The sequence below is a fragment of the Neomonachus schauinslandi genome, chromosome 5 (assembly GCF_002201575.2).
Source record: "Neomonachus schauinslandi chromosome 5, ASM220157v2, whole genome shotgun sequence".
NCBI lineage: Eukaryota > Metazoa > Chordata > Mammalia > Carnivora > Phocidae > Neomonachus > Neomonachus schauinslandi.
In genome coordinates this window covers 11,906,715-11,921,009 of record NC_058407.1, presented here as the reverse complement: position 1 = coordinate 11,921,009, position 14,295 = coordinate 11,906,715, and the positions used below count along the sequence as shown (strand labels likewise).

The window sequence follows — 14,295 nt, the reverse complement described above, 5'->3', positions numbered from 1 at the left end:
GGAGTCCTCCTAGCCGAGGGGCGACAGGGGAGTCCTCCTAGCCGAGGAGGGACAGGGGAATCCTCCTAGCCGAGGAGGGACAGGGGAGTCCTAGCCGAGGAACGACAGAGGAGTACTAGCCGAGGAGGGACAGAGGAGTACTAGCGGAGGACTAATCACTGTTAGCAGGAGTGGTACTGCGCAGAAACCAACGTTGGTGATCTGCCGCTGGCCGGCCAGGGCCCTGCAGAAGGGACAACAGGAGGCTGACTCACGGCTTCCTGTGCGCATGGCCTCAGGAGACGGATTTAGCTGTTCAACACCCAACACACACTGCTCAGCTCCGTCACCTGCCCCTTCGCCAGGAGAGCTGCTAACGTGCCCATCTCAGCGAGCATGCAGGGCTGGCCATTTGCTACCGTCTCTTCCCCCGACTGTGGGTCACTCCGACGCAAAAATGAGCCTCACATCGCTGCCCCCCACCCTCCTCAGCAGCCCTCCCTCTAGCCCCCTAAGAACTCAACAGTGTTGGGGGGGCAGGGGAACTCGGCCAGGCACCTTCACGCACACACCCCACACCCTGCGCACGGCTGTGGACCTGCTCAGAGCAGGCCCCCGTCAGCAACCTTGCTCCCCACTCCCCCTGCTTCAACATTCCCACAAAGCAATGTCCAAGACCCTGCAGCAAGGGCTGGAGGAACTTCCACAGTCTCCTAAGACAGAAAGGACAGGGAGGCGGCGGGGGCGAAGGGCTGGGGGAGACAGGGCCATTTCCATCACCTGCCCCCGAGGTCAGTACGGTGACCAGCAAGGTCTGGAACGAGCAGGGCTGTGATCCCCGGCCCTGGCCTCCCCCGCTGCACCTCCCCAGGGCTGGCCCAGCTGCGGGCATGTTTAGTCACCGCTCCACAATCGGGCAAGAATGTACCTGCGCGTGCCGGCGAGGCTATACCATAAAAGGAAACATTCCCATCCCTTTCAGAAGGAACCGTTTTCCCAGGGCTGTCCAGGCCCCGTCCCTGGGATGGCTGGAATTCCTCTAATTGTGTGAGGAGGAGTCAGATGCTGGGCTGCTGAACAACAGGAAGCAGAGCCCGCCCACACACACACACGCACGCCCGTGTGCAGACACACATGCACACAGACATGGACAAGCTGCGTGGGGACGCGTGGGCATGCGGGGACACACGTACATGCGCTGGCACAGATATGCGTGAGCACGTGTACACAGAGTATGCACACGCATGCCCACACAGACGCACGTATGTGGGGGTGCACACACAGGTGCACATACAGCTATGTGCGTGGACACTCACACACGGAGGCCTGCACGCACTTCAATTTGCAATGCTAGCCCCAAACTCTATGCAATCTCCATCCCCCCCACCATCTCCAGTCCTTCCTCTCCTGACCTTTCTTTTTTTTTTTTTTTTTTTAAAGATTTTTATTTATTTATTTGACAGAGACAGAGACAGCGAGAGAGGGAACACAAGCAGGGGGAGTGGGAGAGGGAGAAGCAGGCTTCCTGCGGAGCAAGGAGCCCGATGCGGGGCTCGATCCCAGGACCCTGGGATCGTGACCTGAGCCGAAGGCAGACGCTTAACGACTGAGCCACCCAGGTGCCCCCCTCTCCTGACCTTTCACCTCCAATACCTGAAGCACCAGGGTCAGCACAGCCTAAAAGGAAACACCCCCATACTTTCATTTTACACTTTAAAGAAGCCTTACTTCACTTTGCCAGGATGTTCTTTTGCGCAAATGCTTCTGCAGAGGAAAACCGATGGAGGCCCCTCACGTTTTCTCAGCTCTTGTCCCCACCACTTGGCACCCCAAATCCACCTGCCTGTAGTGAAGGACACCGTGGCCCCATAAGTCTGGAAAGGTCTCCTCAATTCTTACAGTGGGTTTAGGCCTATTATCTGGTGGTTTCACAATAACCCGAGGCAATGGATAAGGCAGGCACACTGTCCCTGGTTTGCGTGTGTCTCTTCTCACAGCACTTCTGGACTTGTTCCTGAGCTCAGAAGCATCTGTTCTGGGTACTGGGATGGTTAGAATTCTCAGCAACCAGTAAGCTCTCTGCCTGACTCAGTTTACTCTGCCACACCCCTGGTGCATTCCAGCGGGGACCCTCCATAACACCCTCTCTCTCAGCCCTTCCCCACACGGTCACCTCAAGCACACAGAGTTCAGCCCGCTCTGTTCTGACTGAAGTCCTTATTTGGGCCTATAAGGACTGAAGGCTTATTTGAAAATGCCCTTTCTTCCACCACACCAGGAGACAGCCAGCCAGACAGGAACCCCATGGAACCACGGGAGTGCACCCTCCAGAGACAGCCCAGTCCTGGGAAACGGGTTCCTTGCTGGGATGAAGGCCTTAGCCTGACTGAGGCCCTTGAACCCCTCCTGCCCGGTCCCTAACTTGGTGGGACTTGGGGAGAGACAGGACTATGAATCTCCCCATCGTGGTTTTTCTACTCTTTAAGAGAAGCAACAGCCTTTCCTTGGATGAAATCTTCTCGAATTCCCCCTTTAAAGAATAGCAGATAATGGGGCGCCTGGGTGGCTCAGTTGGTTAAGCGACTGCCTTCGGCTCAGGTCATGATCCTGGAGTCCCGGGATCGAGTCTCGCGTCGGGCTCCCTGCTCGGCAGGGGGTCTGCTTCTCCCTCTGCCCTCTTCCCTCTCGTGCTGTCTCATTCTCTCTCTCTCAAATAAATAAATAAAATCTTTAAAAAAAAAAAAAAAAAAAAGAATAGCAGATAAACACCAGAGCTGTCTGGGTGGTGGAGACAGGGTTCGTCAGAGCACACTTCGACGACCACTGTCCAGGCGCCCGGAGCAACGACAGAAGGCAGAGGCCGGCATTCCGATTTCTGCCCTGCACTCCCCCCTGGAGATGCCTGGCCCCTTGACCTCTCAGAATCAGAGGCCACGGCCTCACCAGCAGGGCCTCTCTAAGGACTGAAAGACATCGGTGCCTAAAGCACGCAGGACAGCACAGGCACCTGGAAGCATTGTCCTTAATAACCCCAGGCCCTTTGCACCTCCGGAGCTCTCCACTGTGCACCCTCCACAGAACAACAAAAAAGGTTTTAAGTTACATGTTCAGTGATGAGGCCATTCCCTCTCCTGATTTTATTTTAAACCCCAAACTTCCCGAGGGCTTTCAGAGCTGATACAGACGTTCAACACAGACAGGTGTTTCCAGCCAGCTCGGAAGGCCCAGCTCAGGTGGGAGGAGGGGAAACCTGACCCCAGGTATCTCACCTCAGGTATAAACTTATGCTAGGGGCTTTATTTATCGCTCACTTCCTCCATGAGAGGAGCTACCGATTCTTGTCCATAAAAGGCCACAAGGCTCGCAGAGTGGTGACATCAGGCCCGACAGGAAGTACAGAAGGAAGAGACTGGGCCTGGCCCACCAACAGCCGTTGCTGGGACTGACTCATAAAATGCTGAGATAAGGCCTCCCGGGGTTCCTGCAGGGCTGCTCTTGGGGTCACACCTGGAAGAGCGCCCTGCCCTTGGGACCTGTGTTCAAATCAACCAGGCCTCTTGAGCAATGGACATGGGCCAAGAAAAAAGCAAAGCAAAGAGCAGGTTCAGGTGGGGTGACACGCCTGCATGGGGTTGAGGCTGGCGGGGTGACCCATGACAAACAGACCTCAACTTTCCACCACCCCAGGGTCGCTCACTGTGTGAACCCCTGCTCCCTATCACCTGGAACAGGAAGCACTGGGCCAACCAGGGCCAATTCCTGGACTCCAGAGTTAGTTCTCCGCAGACCCCCATGAGTGTCAGGGTCTCATGGGCCAAAATGCAAAGCCTTTCACCAAGTTTGAAACGCGGAAAGACCTGTGGGTTCAAGCTCAGAACTTGGGGGCTGGGAAGGCCCTGGGCCACCAGCAGGCCTGCCTCGGTGCTGCAGAGAAGGAGCCGTCCACTCTCGTGGGAAGTGTTTTGGGGGCCTTACCAACTCATCTGGGACTTTCCCCAAAGCCAGCCCCCTTCACGAGCTTGGGTTACAGGCGCTTGGGAGGCGAGTCAAGAGGTGAGAAATGCAGATGGATGCTCCGTGGTCAGCACAGGCTCAGGCCCCCCTGGGTCCCGACTCCCCGCCAGTGGCTCCCAAGCACACACGTGTTCTCTCCATGGCACAAAGGTAGGCCCAGACCAGGGAGATGCTGGATCAGCAGCAACCCCAGCCAGAAAGCAGCTGGACTTGGCCCAGTGTCTCCACCCACACGCTCCCCCCAGGTGAGGCCGTGTCTGAACCCTGCGGAGGAGGCCCAGGTCTCTAGCTGCAGGAGGCCGAGAACAGGCGCCTCCCCCATCAGGCACCCTCGATAATTAGAAAGAAGCCCTGGGGACTGCACTTAACTTTCATTATGGTAGAGGGCAGGCGAGGCCCCAAACCAGCCCTCTCTCGGCCAAAATGCACCCAGCTGCTCACACAGGTAAACTCCCAGCGCACAGGCAGACCTGCCAGAAACCACTGCTGGCTGTTCAGACACCTTGTCCATGGGCGGGGCTGGGAGTGAGAATGTTCTCTGTGTGGGGCTGCTGCTGAGACAGTGCTGACAGGTTTGTCAGAGTAGAGGGAAATTCAAAAGTCACACGTGAGTGCTGACAGCCCTCAGCAAACGCAACCGGGACACTCAGAGACCGGACACTGGGAGGTCAGTCTGCCTTGCTCTTAAACCACATTCCACTCAGGGAACAACGGGGGGGGAGGGGGGGCCACAGCTGAGTCCAGTACAAGCCCCCGTTCACAGCTTTGCAGAGGGCTGGGCTGTCGGGGAGGGACGAAGGGAGCACAGGAAGGAAGGACAACAGAACCGTGGGAACAAGGTGGACACCGCCAGGCAGAGCTCAGGACACATTTGGCTCCAAGTCAGAGAATAAGCAGGCCTGGCTTTTCGAAATGCCCCCCCATGATGAGTTTCACCAGGCTTGTTGGAGAATGCAGGAACATCTGTGCTAGGAGGTGAACAGTAATGGCACGTAGAGATGCATCCTCAGGAAGCCAGTGGCTCCAGTTGTCTTGAGAAGGGGCAATAAAACGCGATGAGAAGCGTGTTGGTAACTCTTAGGTCAGGTTTCGCTCCTGGGACACAACCTCCATCCTTGGCTTTCAGCTTAGACCCTGGCCCTACTGTATTTGTGGACCAGCTCAGGGTGGAGACCGATCTTCATCAAGTCACAAAGTCTGGCTGGAATGACACCCTGGGCCCTGGTCAGCCTGGGCTGTCGGCCAAAAGAACACCAAGGATCCTCAGAGTTTATTGCAAAGGTGGACACTGGGCCAACAAGCCTTGGTCAAGACCAAAAAAAATTTTACAGAAGCCACTTAGAGAATCCCGACTTTCACGCCTGCAGACTTCAGCTCTCTTACTTCTCTTTAGTTTTAGAGTATTAGTCTTGTTCTCATCTGACAGCTTAATTCCAGAAATCAGGCAGGGGAAGGAAAGCAACCCTTTTCTCCGAACACACCAACATTCAAGTCCTGGCCTCCTGGCACAAGGCTCTGCTGGAGTCTTGGAGCCAGAACTTGAGAGAACAGGAAAAACGGCTGGTAAGCAGCATTCACAAGCAGCGAGGAATATGCCCAGGGAGGTTAAACGCACAAAGCGGCTCAGCCATTACAGACTTTGCAGGTGACTTTTGGTTGGTTGTTTTGGGGCTGAGGGGTGGGGCGGGCACAGAGACATTGAGCCAAGTTTTCAACCACCCTCAAAATTTCAGGGTCCAGGAGGGCACTTCATTCTTGTCACCCACTTCCAGTGGCCCAGCGCAAAGCACAGTGGGCCTACTGGGTTGAATTAAAAATCAAACAGAAAAGTAAGCCTAAATAAAGCTGAATCCTTGAAAAAGGATCCATGAGCCACAGATTCCTCCTCTAGAAAGAAGATTCTACAGAAATGAGACTGACAGGCATGCCCACATTATAATTAAGCAGCCTCATTCCAAGGACCGGGCTTTCCTTCTGCGGGGGTGGGGGCCTGGCCAAGCAGCCTCCTGGGATTGGCTTGTTTGGAGAATGCAGCCCCCTCCCTGTCCGGGCTCCACTGGGCCCAGGGCTGCGGGTCACAGTGCGGCACCCCGGGTCCCCACCACAAATCGACAGGGGACCCCTTCAGTCATAACGTTCTCCTGAAGCCCCAGAGAAGCCACATCGGCCCACGGGCCTCCTGCGGCCCGCTCGGGGTGTGGACAAGACGGGACAAGCTGGAGATGGCGTCTGCCCGCGCACGCCCGTGTGCTATGCGGCCGCTGCAGGGAGGCAGCTGGCAAGTCACTTCCTGTGCGTGCTGCCCCCCGAGCCCCAACTCTCGCAGGCTGCTCTTGGAGGAGACTAAGAAGGCGGCCTGGAGGAAGCATTTGGCTATCACCTGCGTTGGGCGAGCAGGAGCGTGGAGGGAGAGAACGCAGTACGCGGAGGGCAGGGGAGGGTTCGGTCAAGAAGCTGCATTTCCAGACTCCTCCGGCTACCTTCCAGAGGGCACTCGTCCATTACAGGCCAGGCACCCGACACACGCGCCTTGTTTCATGCCTGCAGTGACCCTCCAGGGAGGGTTCATTAAGCCGGGAGGCCGACAAGGACAGGAAGCCTCCGTGAAAGCGGCCCCCAGTCAGGCAGGAACCGACAGAGCCAGGCCTCAGCCCAAATCTAGTGCGAACCCAGCGCGCTCTTCTCCGCACGGGTCTTGCTCACAAGGCACGTCGCTCCTAAGGCTAAGGCTCACAGAGGCCCCCCGAACTGGGGCTGGCGACCTACTGTGGAGGCGCTGTGCCACTGGTCAAAGCCCCTCACGCTCGGCCCGCAGCCCCCAGGCTCGCTGGGGCTCCCTGCTCCAGCCGGGCTCTCTCCCTCCTCCTCCTCCGGTGCCCTTCCCTGCCCCTCAGGACCGCCTCCGGGTGGGGCCAGGTGGCCGGCGACCGTGCAGGCCCAGAGTGCGACCCTGTGGTGTGGACAGTGGGGGCCTGGCTCCCAACCTCCCTGCCGGCAGCGGGGCCTGTGTGTGCGGCGGCAGGCAGGGCTGGCGAGCCGGGCCCGAGCCTTGGGCCTGCGCATTCCTGCTCCAGGAGTCATCCCATCTGTGGCTTCCTCAGCCGCCTGTCCTGGTGAGCGTGTTCGCAGTCATGCTTCACTGTCCCCTGGAAGCATTTCCCCAGTGCCGCACCCACACAGCGCCTTTTTTTCCCCTCAGAAAGGCCTCGGAATGCAGACAACTCCACGGGGGCAACTGGCAGGGAGCATGTGGACAGCGAGTGAGGGCCTCCAGCCAGCCAGCCGTCCTCCAAACAGAAACTCGAGAACGAGGGGCAACGGTGCCCCCGGGGGACAGGCACCGGGTCGGCCATCAGGAGACCCTGGCTTCCAGGGCTGACTGCGGGCACTGGACAAGTCAGTAACGTGTATTTCTGGGCCTATCCTTCCCTTCACCTGTGAATGAGAAGGCTCACGTTCAGATGTGAAGGTAGCGCTAGAATTCTACCCCTCGCTGGCCCACGAAGGTCAGTCAACCACTGACAGAGCTCAGACGCCCACCGGACACCGAGCAACTGCTTGGTGACCAGCCCCTTCCTGTGCAGCTTCCGCCGAGCAGAGATGGGACTGGCATGGAGCAAAGGGTTAAATAGCTCTCAGATTAGCTGAGGCCTGGAATGAAGGCAGACCCTGCTGCCACTCCCCCCACCCCCAGAAATGCTGGGAGCTCATTAAAATACCATGAAGTTGCCCAAAGTGAACCAAACCTGGCATTCTACCTAATCAACAGAGAAGAGCTTTTCTCCTCCTTTTGCTGGGGAGAGGACTGTGCTCAAGTCAATCCTTCAACGGGTCGGTTCTCCTCTAAGAACACGCACACACCCTTACCCCCCCCCCGCAGGGGGACCCCAGAAGGCCAGGTCCCAGAGGAAGCCAGGCGCGCCATTCCCCAACCCGGTCACATCTTCTACAGACCACTCGCTTCTCCTGCCCCCACGCCCCACGAGGGACAGCCACAGGGAGTTCAAGCCCCTCCTCCGCGCCTGCCTTTACAGAATCCCTGAGGCAGGGAGACCCATTAATGGCCAGGACAACGAACTAACCAAACGGAAAAGCCAGGGTTGGGAGTGGGAGGGTGAACCAACCAAGTCGCCACAACTTTAAATAAACCCAAGGTCGAGGAAGAAAACAAACAAAACTGCCGGGCACGTCCAGGCTGCCCCAGAACCACTTATTGACACATTCCCGCCGGCCTTTCCACAGGATCCGACCTCAGCAGTACCTTCCCGACCACGCCTCCTCCCCAATTCCCAAGATGCGTGACACCTGCTGCGGCCCGGCTGGTAGCAGGTGTGGGCAGCAGCTTGTCTCGTTACATAGCTGCGGCCCCAGGTGTCGGGGTACAAACACGTCTCGTCCCTCCACCGGGCTGCCTGTTCCTCCAGTGCCAGAATCACATACTGGACCTCATGGTGTTCTGGCACTTTCTACCTCCTGGCCCCACAGACTACTCCAGGGTGCCGAACGCTGCCATGCCCCATCCCCTGCCCACGGCAGACAGCACTCGTCTATCCCAACATTCCTTGGCATTGAGTCTTGGCTCCTTGGCAAGCCAGGGCCCGAGGCACTATTGATCCACGGGAGTCGACACTCAATAAAACTAATCTGCAGGGCCTCGTCCAGTGGTTCTCCAGTGGGGGTGGTCTGCCCTCCGGGGAACATTTGGTATCAATGTCTGGGGACGTTTCTGGTTATCACCATGGAGAGGGAGGGAGCTTCTGGCATCTGGCGGGTTGAGGCCACGTTGCTGCTGAACATCCTATGATGCACAGGACAAGCCCCCCACCCCCAAGAGAGGACTCTCCAGCCCCAAGTCAACAGCTGCCACGTTTGAGAAACCCTGGCTTAGTCTGACAAACAGGTAAAGTGACCATATAATTTATCATCCAAACTGGGCTGCTTTTTTGATTTTTTTTTTTTTTTTAAGATTTTATTTAGGGGTGGGAGGATGGGTTAGCTTGGTGATGGGTATTGAGGAGGGCACGTTCTGCATGGAGCACTGGGTGTTATGCACAAACAATGAATCATGGAACACTACATCAAAAACTAATGATGTAATGTATGGGGATTAACATAACAATAAAATAATAATAATAATAATAATAAATAAAGATCTTATTTATTTGACAGAGAGAGACACAGCGAGAGAGGGAACACAAGCAGGGGGAGTGGGAGAGGGAGAAGCAGGCTTCCCGCCGAGCAGGGAGCCCCATGCGGGGCTCGATCCCAGGACCCTGGGATCATGACCTGAGCCGAAGGCAGACACTGAACGACTGAGCCACCCAGGCACCCCTGGGCTGCTTTTCTGAAAATGAAAACGAACACTATCACTACGAACTGCAGGACAACAGGCAAACCAGAGCATTTAGGAGATGAAAGACACGGAGGTCCCAGGAACAGGCAAAGAACTTACCTCCTAAAAGTCCCCAAAGACACCAACTACCCTATTTGGCTAGTATGTCATAAGCCTCGGGCGGTTCAGGGAGGAAACCTTTTCCTAGTTCCTGTTTCGAGAAAAAGCAGAAAAGGAACAGGCTGGCTGTGCCTTTTCAGAAGTGAGTGGCAGAGAGCAACCCTGTTTTCCTGCAGGGCCCATGCTAAGGAGCTCATCCTCACGGCCCACTGACCCCGAGGCACCACCGTCCACACCTAACTTAGGGCGAGAACCACCACTCCTCTCTGGAACTTTCTTTACTGGTGAACCTCCTTTTCGTGATAGGAGCAACTTCTGTTAATTAACTTCCTCTCTGCTCCAAGAACAAGAAGGCTGTTGCTAACTGCTTTGCAGGTCAGCCGTGTACAACGAGAAGAGACTTGGAAATGTTCTCAGTCGGTCCCCATGGGGGCTCAGGGCTGCAGCGAGTCCAGCATTACACAGAGGGAAGGGAAAGACTCGCGGACTGAGGGCTAGAATCTACGGGGACCCTGCACCCGCACAGATCATTCTGGCTTCCTGGGCCCACAACAGATTTCCATCCCTAGTCTGCAAAGGATGAAACACCCGCCCACTTGCTCTCATAATTTGGGGAGCTCCCTGCTTCCTATCAAGGCCATTGTGTTCCAGCCGAGACTTCCTGGTCAACACAAAGGAAAGCTCCAGCCCTCTGCTCATCCCCTTCTTTTTTCCAATGTCCACCAACCCTACTGCGCTGGCTTTTGCCCCTCAAGTTGTTTTTGTTGTTGGACAAAAATTGGACAAATCTCTTTAAGAAGGAGTCGTGCAACCTGTCGGAAGAAAGGCTGGGAGTCCAGTTCCAAGGACTCTGATTGCTGGTGCTGTGCTCTGCGTCACGACATTGTTCTTGCCATAATGGCTTGCCTGGAAGTGAAGGAAGCCCGCGTGCTCGGAAACTGTTCAAATCCAGGATCCTGGGGTAGGAATGTGCCCTAATTCAGCAGCACAGAGCTCAGGAAGACTCCAGGGTGAACTTGTACCAGGCCAATTAAGACAGCTATGAGAAAACTGACTCATAACCTCTAGAGACACAGACTCAGGCTCTTCTGGAATCTCACAGAATGTTCTCCCACCAGACTGCTTTAGTTAGCACTTTTGAAACAGACATCCTACTTTAAAACTAAAGGGCTGGATTCCTCCAGAAATTTTCAGACATAAACAGAAGCCAAAGGCTAGGCCAAACTTGTACGTCCTGCATAATTCATCAAGCTTGGCAATGAAATGCCTTCCCCGCAACTCTGTGTGTACAGTACGAGACAGACCGCTCATCGCCCCTTCAAACCACTACACCAGGGATAAAGTTTGCTAATGCAACAAGGTTCTCGACTACAGCTGCCCAGCTTCATTGCAAAGTTCAAAGAATGAAATCATGCACGTGTATGAGGATTTGAGAAACCACTATCAATACGATGTTGTGAGCACAAGCCCCCCACCTAGAAGTTGGGTTTGACTGGGAATTACATGAAATGCTACCACATGCCAAGCACTTGGCTGAGCTTGAGAATATAAAGGCAACATGGGCCCCGTCCACATCTAGGAGAGAAAAACAAATGTGTAAACACCTAAGTCAAATAAGGTATCACCAAATCTAGCCCAGACATCCTCCCTGGAGGGCAGGCATGCTTTAGTTCTTGTCTTTAGCAAGAGATTAGGGACTTGCCAGGCACTGCAAGCAGCCAGCATGGGAAAGGCGGCTGGACGCAGGAAGGCCTGGGAGAGAAATGTAAGCAGGTCCATGTGGCGGCAAAATCAGGGGTAGGCAGGAAGCCAATTACAAAGGGCACTGTGGTGCGCCTGGGTGGCTCAGTTGGTTAAGCCACTGCCTTCGGCTCAGGTCGTGATCCTGGAGTCCCGGGATCGAGTCCCGCATCGGGCTCCCTGCTCGGTGGGGAGTCTGCTTCTCCCTCTGACCCTCCCCCCTCTCATGTACTCGCTCTCTCTCATTCTCTCTCTCTCAAATAAATAAAATCTTTAAAAAAAAACAAAGGGCACTGTGCGCTGCTAGCAGGTTCAGGGGTTACCTCTGGAGACACGAGGAGCCTTTTCGAGATTTTTTTCCAAGATTTCAAATCAGGGGGTTTGATCAGATTTACATTCTAGAAAGATGACCCTCTGCTCAAAGTAGAGGGAGGGCTCTATTAAGAGTGAAGGTTAAGAGGTCACAGCGACAATGCAGGCGAACACCCCTGGAGGCCGTAACTGAGGTCAGGGCCACGGGATAAAAGAGGGGTAAGGGGAGCAGAAATATGAAAAGAGATAAAACCTATAGACGGTGCTGACGGACTTGAGAAAAGAGAGCAGAGAGCGGAGGAGTAAGCCAGACTCTGGGCTTGGGTGGCTGGAAAAATGGCAACCAGGGACAAGGGGCCGTCACTGATCAGGCGACAGTCCCAGTCCTCAGCTGGAATGTGCCAGCAAAGCCACTCGAGTGGATGGGTCTGTCATCCAGCGGAACACCAGAGAGAGCAGCGAGACCTTGAGGGGCAGATGTGCGGGGGCAGGGGAGAGGCAGGAGAGAACCATGCAGAGGGGTGGGCAGAGATCAGGAGAACCAGAGAGATGGTCACACAGGAAGGAAGGGCTTTCAAAAGGAGTGGTGAAGATTGTCCAACGCTGGGGAGAGGTTAGGTAAGATAAGAACACATGAGTACCACGGATTTAGCAACACAGAAGGGAGGGTAACCTTGGTCGGACAGTCTGGAGAAGGATGGGGAGGCCTGTGGAGCAGACACTTCCTCTGCAAAGCTCCACTGTGATGAGAGAGAGCAGAGACAAACCACAGGGGTGCAGAATCCAGGAGAGATTTAGTGTCTGTTTCTTAAAGATGGGAAAAACCCAAGCACGTTTCCGGACTACGGGGAAGGAGCAAGAGAAAAGACATGAAAAACAAGGAGGAAAGGGAGTATCTGGCAGAAGAAGGGGCCTGGCAGTGACGGGACTGGCACAGAGAGTCTTTACAAGAATGAGAAATGGCGATAATTAGGAAGTGTATTTTTTAAAGCTTCTAGAACATTCTCTCAACATAAATATGTCCTTTGATAGCCATTAGCCTTGGCTCTCACACACTGACTCAGAGACCTCCGCGATGCACTACACCACCACAAGGGCCATGAATGCTGATCCAGCCCCTAGATGACCATGACACTGAACGTGAATGAGCACCTGCAAAGGTGTCCATGAGGCTGCAGGGGAAGGCCGAGCACTCACCTTGCATCATACTCCTGTAGGCGGTGTCTGTGATGGCATAGATGTGGGGGGGCATCTCATGCCTCTTCTTGCCCTTGTACATTTCCACAATCTCTTCGGAGTAGATGGGCAGGTTCTTATAAGGATTGATGACCACACAGAACAGGCCTGAATAGGTCTAAAGAAAAGAGCAGCAAACAGAAACAGGTTAGGAAGTCTTGAGTCTCAGCGGTGCGCAAACTTCGTGGCAAAGTGTCTGTGCCAAGGACCCGGAGTCGGGCTGACGTGAAAGCCCCGCCCCTGCAGCCCCCCGCTCCCTGCTTCCCCGTCTGCTACAGGTGGAGGGGCACCACCCCCAGCTCTGCTCCTTTGGTGAGGGTCCTCCCTCAACTGCGTGACTGCTGCCAGCTTTGTGTGCCAACAAGCAGGCGCCTCGGGCAAGACCCATAGCAGGCCTCGCAGACAGCAGAAGTCCAGTTACAAAACTCCGATCCAAGGACAATTAGAAATGTGTCTGTCATCGTGAGATGCACAAAGAGAAAAGGATTTGGCTGCAGCAAGCAAACTGAGCAGAAACACAAAGTATTCTACCCTGAAGGACTCTCATAGAGATATTCCAGCCTCAACTTTTCCAGGACTGGGAAAAACTCCTGGCACTCCCCACCCAACCACATCTTTTGTGGGCTAGTATATCACTGACAGCTCTCTCCCTCAAATCTTCTAGAGACATTCACATGACAATCCCTCAATAACTTAAACCCTGTGACAGGTGTTCAGTTGGGGGGGTACAGCTGTGTTTAAGCCTCTGGAGCAACCCTAACACCCTCTTCCAAGGACAATACGCCACAGGCCCTGAAGCAGCCATGATTCACACACACCTGCAGCCAGCTGGTGTCATGACAGCTGAAGGTCATGAGGCATCTTCCTGGTCCGGGGCCAGTTCTCTGAACTCTTGTCTTTTTGTTTTCATCATCACGTTACCTCACCACCCATGGTGGCGCCCCTCATTCCAACAGCAGCCGGCACCTAAGGGGCGCTGCGCACCGTGCCGGCCCCGCCCCTTCCAGGCCCCGCCCCTCTCCGGCCCCGCCCCAGCTGAAGACGGATCTAGTGGCTGAACCTAAAGGCGGGTTCCAGGTGGGGACCAGTCGGGAGGTCAAAGGCCCTTCCCAGCCATGGCCAACGGCTATGGCACTTGGGACTTCCCAAGCTGAACTTAAAGACTAAAAGCAGAACTTGGGAGGGGCCCAGTAACTTCCAGGGGCCTGGCTGGGAAGAGCCGCCAAGTTTTGGAAATGACCAAGTGTGTTTGGCCGCCTCTTCTGCTGGGAGGCGGGGACTCGGGGCCCTCGAGTTTCTTTCTAACCGGGATAATCAGCCATTTGTTTTCCCTCCAACTCCTCTTTCACAAGGGACGGGGAAAGCTCTGAAGCAAAGAGGTCGGGTCGCGGTGTTGGCCACCTGCAGTGCGGGTATCACAGGGAGATGAGAGAAAAGCGGGAGACTTCTGGTTTTCCCTCTGTGGGACTGCCGGGATGAAGTAGAAGGCCAGGGAGCAGTGAGGCCATCCCAGGAGCTCAGAAACAATTGAGCTCTGTTCCTGGGGTTTGAGAAAACCCACA

The 14,295-nt window shown here is 55.2% G+C and overlaps 1 protein-coding gene across 2 annotated transcripts in view; it reads right to left on the bottom strand.

Moving 5' to 3' along the window:
* The window catches only part of MYH9 (myosin heavy chain 9), a 91,239-nt gene that overhangs the window by 42,412 nt on the left and 34,532 nt on the right, over positions 1-14,295 (bottom strand). For both annotated transcript variants that reach the window (XM_021687398.1, XM_044915335.1), the window contains exon 3: positions 12,695-12,851. In XM_021687398.1, the coding sequence (XP_021543073.1) occupies positions 12,695-12,851 (157 nt within the window). The remainder of the gene's footprint in view (positions 1-12,694; positions 12,852-14,295) is intronic.